Source organism: Prosopis cineraria, unplaced genomic scaffold, assembly GCF_029017545.1.
Source record: "Prosopis cineraria cultivar Desert tree isolate PC_DT_omini unplaced genomic scaffold, ASM2901754v1 PC2, whole genome shotgun sequence".
Lineage (NCBI taxonomy): Eukaryota > Viridiplantae > Streptophyta > Magnoliopsida > Fabales > Fabaceae > Prosopis > Prosopis cineraria.
In genome coordinates this window covers 4,537,198-4,544,088 of record NW_026555333.1, presented here as the reverse complement: position 1 = coordinate 4,544,088, position 6,891 = coordinate 4,537,198, and the positions used below count along the sequence as shown (strand labels likewise).

Below are 6,891 nucleotides of genomic sequence, written 5' to 3'. Positions count from 1 at the left end.
CTTGGTTTTGTGTGTTGGGACACTCTGTGGCCTTCCTCCTCCCTCTCCTTCCCCTATTTATCTCTCTCCTTCTCTCTCTCTCTCCACCACCCTCAATTCATCACGCCATGGCCATCAAACGCAGCGACGCCTCTATCCCTGAGTGTTGCATGTGCGGTGATCCTGGCTTCTCTGATCAACTCTTCCAGTGCAAATTCTGTCATTTCAGATCTCAGCACAGGTTCCTTCCTCTTCTTTCTTCATCCCTCTAATCCTCCCTCTCTCCTGTCTCTTTTTTCCATTTCTTAATTAGTACTTTCCCCATTTTTTGCAGATACTGCAGTAGTCTGTTCCCCAAGGCCCGGTTCTATGCCACTTGTAATTGGTGTTTGATTCAGACCGACCCGGTCGCCGACAAGTCCCCCAATTCTTCTAATTCCTCCTCGTCTTTCAAGGATAACAGTGGCAACACCGCCGGCGAGAGCAGCAGCAAGAAGGCCAAGAACGGTATCGATCACGGTGCTCAATTTATTGGAAACAAGAGGGCAATCCAACTGAGCAAACCCGTCATCAGGAAACAGAGATCGCCGGAGGTGAAGTCCCCACCTCCCACATCGCCGCCGGTATTGGTTTCGACCCGCAAGAGGATCATCACGAACGGCGATCTGGAGGAAAGGCCGAGGAGGAGCAAATCGGAGGATAAGACCAACAGAAATGGGATCACAAAACAGGTTTTCAGGAACAAGGTCAGAAGATATAAGCTTTTAGAAGAGGTCATCAGTTAAATTCCATGAACAGTGTTTTATCAGAGAAGAATACAGAAAAACCTCCACGATTCCTGTTCTCTTGTGGGTTTTTCTCAATACTTTTGCCCCCATAATACAATGTACAGAAACACAGTTATAGATCAAAAAATGGCCAAAATTAGCAAGAGAAAGTAGGACCCAATCAATGTGTGAGAATAGCAGTGTTTGCAATAAACGGGACGGCATCTTCTTTGGAAAGGAGAGAAAGCAAAGCATGAAATAGCAAAAATGGTAAGCATGAATGAGAGAGTGATGGGAATAATTAAGGTGTGGGGCTGGAAGTAGAACTGAGAGTGAAGAGAAGGAAAACGAAGGAAGGGACGTGTGCGGGAGGATTGCCCAGGAAACACGTCTTTGCATGAGAAAAAGTGGGGAGAGGGTTTTCGTGAAGTCGGTGGAAGCATCTAACCCGAAAACGCGCTCTGAACTCGGCCCTTTGGGCCTTCCGTTCATCATTCGAGTTGACGACACGCAGAATCAATCAGTCACTGACTCGGAGCTTCTGTTCATCTTCACACCAGTCGCTGCGATTCCATATATGCTTAATCATGCTTTTGCCGTTGGAGAATATTTGCGTGTTTTTGATTTGAGGCATGAGTGGAGATTGCTCCGATTCCTAGGAAACGATATTGTAATAATAAGCATGTCTCTCAAGGCCAGGGATTCTGTGGAATAAGTTGACTCGGCAATGTGCGTGTTGAAAACGATCCATTTACCTTTTCGTCTTTTCCTTTTCTCTCTCTCTTTTTTTTTAAACCTTTTTTGGGCTTCAGAAATTCCACGGCATGTAGTGATGTAAAATCTCTCATTAAGTGCATCTTACAAGCCATTTTTAACTATTTTATCAAAATTAAGGATTGCAGTTAACAAATTAAATATATGTTAAAATTATTTTTTTCAATTTTATATCTATTGAAAATTAGGAAAAAAAATATACAAGATATGATAAGACAAACTAATAAATTTATAAGAGAGATAACATTAGAAAATAGTACTACCAGTGAGATCGGGATCGGGATCGGGGGAGTACATTATATCTGTTTTTGCTCAATCAACTTCGATTGGTACCCCATAAATTTTGCGATAATCTCACATGAACGTGTAAGTTGGAACTATTCAATCCCTGCTTCGTGCGACATTGGGATATTTAAATTATACTCCCTCCATTTTTATTTGTAAAAATAAAAAATTGTATCACATAATTTAAAAAAATTCGTTAATTATGTTAATTGTGTTTGAAAATAAAAGAATTAGACTACAATATCCTTCATTAATTGTGCTAATTAAGTTTTCATTAATTGTTTCTTATGACTATGAATAATAAAATTATGAAAGATAATTTTAAAAATTTATAATAAATGTTTATTAAAAAATATAATTTTATTTATATAAAAAATAAATTAAAAGTAATAGTTTCTTTGGTAAATGAAAACAGAAGGAGTGGTAAATAGTTGCATGGAAATTAAGTGAAGGTTATTCGCCAGTTGCCAAACAAGCGTATGGATTGCCATTATTGCATATCAAATATCAATGCTGGTCAGTGTCGTGCTCGTGCTGATCATGACTTGGCGACTGTACGATTATTTGCTTTGGATTTTAATTTGTAATAGTACTCCAGGTTTCAAATGAATAATTAGTTTAGCATAATTATATCATTTTAATATTTTAACGAAGCATTCATTATTTTTATAGGAAACAACGAGGCAGTGTATAGATATAGATTTGCCACCATTCATTGAAGAGTAGCTCATGACCTGGTTGCTGGTCGGCCCAGTTTATTTCACGAATAAGAAATTGCATTTTTTTAAAAAAAAATCAAAGGTAAAAATAATCTGATTTAAAATATGAACGATGTTATTGATGTCCTTAAGTAAATGCCCTTTTATCCGAAACAAAAAGGGAAAACACGTCCTTCTGACCAATTTATGGGTAAAGAGTATGGTAATGATTTTAAAATAACCACCAAGAAACTGTATCATAGAGACAATGGTTAAATAATTAGGAGGCATAAATTTGTCGAGCGTCAAACCTGCAGGTGATAGCAGGAGCATACACAAATGTTAATTGGAGATTTATTTATTTGCGGGTGCAGGAGGAACAAGGAGTAGGCGATCTTAATGTTGGTGGTGATGATAGAGGGCTCGTTAGCGAAATAAGAGAGACCTGTGAGATGGACCGCCCAATCATTGTGCATTGAGTGACGTGTTGTGGGAATGAAGAAGGGGAATGGCAGAAGATGTAATAATGAAGAAGGCGGGGGGTGTTGTAGGAAGGAAAATGCGTTATTTACTGACAGAGTACGGACATGCCTGGCCTTTCATATGGAATCACGTCGTGTCCGGTCCTGTCATTTGCCCTCGTGATGCTCCCATTTTACAACCTGCCGAGTCCTCACCACGGCTCTGGCTCCCCTTCCAAACATTCATCCCATTCTTTCTATATCATCAATATTCTATTTTCTTCCAAAATTACATTACATCTATGATCTATGATTAAATTTTATTAGGGTATCCCCTTCCCTTCCTTTTTTCTATCTACATTTCATGGATTGAAGAAGGGACCCATTAGTAGTTCCTCTCCCGCCCAGTGTCCCCTTGCGCACAGAAGCTTTATTATTATTATTTTAAAAACCATGGGAATGTTTGAGAGCTCACATGTTGCTTTCAAAAATTAATTTTTCCTTTTCTTTTTCTTTCGAAGCCCGAGAGAGAGAGGGAGAGAGAGATTGGGTGTAGCAAATATATGTACAGAGTTGTCACCTGAAATGGACCCTCAAGGCCTCAACCTTCCCTCTGGAACTCAGAGGCCCAACATTTGGTCCTCGGAGTGATGGGAATGTAGGAATGACAGCAGGGACGGTGAGGGCCAATGGTAAGCCTCCAACACTAAACCCATCACAAAATAAAAAGGGTTGCACCCACCGACCGCATTAATGCCATGACATGGCGTGATTAGACCTTGAGCGCCGACTCACTGCCCATAATGCATGCTTAATCTCGTTTTTTTTTTTTTTTTGGTCTATTCCCGCTTTCAACCTCCACACTGTTTTCCTCTACAACCCTTTTTCGTGACACCTCCAATACCTTCCAGATGGGGTTATTGTCAAACGGCACATCACCAAAACGACATGTCCTGCTCGTTCAATAATCATCCTATATCGTCCAACCTCAAAAGTTCTATCGCTTCCTCCCCATGTTTTTTTTTTAAAAAAAAAATCGATCTTCCCCGCATGTTTTATATATTACTCCCTCGTTTTTCAATGTAGAAGCTATATCATTAATTCAGATTGAGAAATTTAGATAAATTAATAATTAATAATTATTCTATAACCAATATGTATCAATTTTTCATCACTCATAGAGTATTTTACCACTTATTGTTATAATAATGGTTTTATAAGCATTAAATGAGACCATGTTTTTATATTTTTGTTGCATTTCTTAACTGTATATTTAATAACCTTAAAAAAAAAATATAATGAAAATGAGTAAGTTGGGAGAGGTTTGCCTATTACTTTTAATATTTCATCAAGAGATCATCTCCCCAATGAGCACCATGATACTCATCATGGTGATGAAATTTGAATCATTTAAATTTTAATATAAACATAATTTATTTTTATTAAAATAAAAATTTTAATAAATTTACTTTGTCACTAATTTGGATAATATATATTTAATTTGGATGGTCCAACTAAAAATAATAAATTTTTATAATTATTATGAATTAACTATCCAGATGTATTTTAAACAGCCTACATTTAATATTAATTTTTTTAAATTTTATTTTGATGAACTTCATATTAAAAATAAAACTAATCTCCAAAGTGACACTTCAAAAAAAATTTAAAAAAAAGCTGTGAGTTAAAATTTTAAATTTAAATTGTCTAGAGCATATATGTTTAGCCAATTTATAAAAATTTTAAAATTTTTAATATTAAATTGAACCATTCAAATTAAATATATGTTGTCCAGCTGGAATGGTAATAAAGTAGATTTTTTTTAGAATTTTAAAAGTTTTTTTTAAATAAAAATAAAATTATAACCTTTAAATCTAAAATGTTTATATTAAAATTCAAACAGTCCAAATTTCATCACCCTCGTACATGAGCATTGAAATTCGTTGCCATATCAACATGCAGTATCACATTGATTGATCATCATCTCTCTCTCTCACACGAACGATCTGAAAAGTTTGTTCGCGTTCCTCCCCGTAAAATCAAATATTTTAGGCATGTAATTTTATTGGTTTTGATTGATCACACGAACTAATCATTCCTAGGGACATGCATTTATTATTGCCTACACCAGAAAGGGCCAACTGCCCAGGACTAATTACTAAAAGTGTTACGGTAACATGACGATATCATGAGTTGGAAATAATGGAAGCATGAATATTTATAATTATTATTTATAGGTATCTTTTCGTTGAAAATAATCTAATTTGAAATACGAATTATGTACTAAATGTAAACACTCTTTCCAGTGAAAATTCGAACGTTGGTTGTGGGATAATTCAGCCATGATTCGACAGGTTAATATATGAAACTGCCGTGGATAAGTAGGTTTGATTGATTCAAATTAAGCAGGGACGAACTATTGGCGAGTGTAATAAATCAAGGACCCACAGGTAGAGAAGTTGTTTCGAGAATGAAATCGCTTACTTAGGACACTGTCAGGTTTTCAGGTAGCTTCTTCAGTGCAGAAGTGCACCTAACTTGTTGGATGGACTAGCTATGGCATATGGGGAAAGTCCAAGTGATTGTGTAGAGTGGCTCTGAGGATTGCGAGAGATCCAAAGGGCCATACCGTCAACAGGAAACTGAGTCAAGGGAACGGAAGGCTCAAAGTTCCAAAACTAAAGCACCCACCATATTGGCAGATTCTCAGCCACGCCACTGTAGATTCTCTGTCCCTACTCACTCTGTGACACCACCGCACCGATCCCACCTCACTACCATTTCCTAGCAAAAAATATTAAAATAATGATTCGGACCATAATACAATCACTTTTTGTTTCATTATTATTACTGTGCATCTTAATATTATCCTTTCCCCTTTCTTTGTCCCTGGGTCATGCTTTTACTCCCCATGTGTGTTTTGCGTTTATACTTTACATTGAAAGAAAGCAAGACGTGTGAGATGTTTCCAGTTATTTAAGGAACGAATACCACTATGACATCACGGTTTCGCAGCTGATTCTCTCTCCCTCTCTTATTTGTACTCAATCAAATTTTAAAGCTCAAGTGGTCGACTATTAACACGTAGTTACTGCTCGTGCGTGCCAATTAATAATATCGAGCTATAATTAGTCAATTATATTCCTCTGCCCAATTATGTTGTAATATCTATATGTCCTAATGGATGACTTTACCCATGCTGGGAGCAATTCGGTTGATTGAGATGTCCCTACCTACATGTATTTCGATGGCGGGCATTGTGAAAATCACGTATATTAAATCATTATTTGCTCGCGATTTCAAATCTGGGCATCAAGGTTCAAACAATAGTCAATGAAGATTAGGTTAATTAATTAATAATTGTCAAAGGCGAGACTACGCCACCAATCACTACTTTTTTCTTGGATGGTAGCCATTTAAATTTTTATTTAGATTACTCGATGACAAAGAACGAAGCTCCATTTCAAATTACTATAAAGCACCCAAAAAAAAGGCTTAGTAATTTTGTTTTTATAAGTGAAGAACAGCATGTGCAAGTTTTTTTATATTCCACGTAATTTTTTTAATTCTCTTAATCCCTATATTTTATTTATTAGTTCTGTGTAATTTTTTTTGCTCTTTTTTTTTGCATTTTTAATGGTGAGTGAATTTTCAAAAAAGGTACAATTTTGTGAAAGTTATAAATCAGTGTTTATCTTGTGTGATTGGAGAAAATGATGCTTCATTTCAATTAATGTAAAGCAAGAAAAAGAGAGAAAGAAAAGAAAAAGAAGGCTTGATGTTCGCAAAGAAAAGAGAAAAAGGGGCCAAGGGAGAGAACACGGAGAAGAAAGAAGGAAAGTAAAAAAGACTTTTGGTCCAATGAATGACACTAGGGTTCATTAATTTAATTAAAGAAAAGTGGGAGCACAAATATGCCGGATCGAG

General features: G+C 36.3%; 1 protein-coding gene across 1 annotated transcript; it reads left to right on the top strand.

The window, feature by feature from the left end:
* On the top strand, positions 1-1,500 carry LOC129303408 (uncharacterized). The gene is made up of 2 exons (XM_054942698.1): positions 1-220; positions 314-1,500. The coding sequence occupies exons 1-2, from the start codon at positions 108-110 to the stop codon at positions 762-764; spliced, it is 564 nt and encodes a 187-aa protein (XP_054798673.1). The 5' UTR covers positions 1-107; the 3' UTR covers positions 765-1,500.
* Positions 1,501-6,891: the final 5,391 nt, after the last annotated feature.

Bases quoted from the DNA above. Each gene is read 5' to 3' on its own strand.
- LOC129303408 (XM_054942698.1), top strand. From the start codon at position 108: ATGGCCATCAAACGCAGCGACGCCTCTATCCCTGAGTGTTGCATGTGC. The intron at 221-313 runs GTTCCTTCCTCT...CATTTTTTGCAG, and splicing joins CATTTCAGATCTCAGCACAG to ATACTGCAGTAGTCTGTTCC.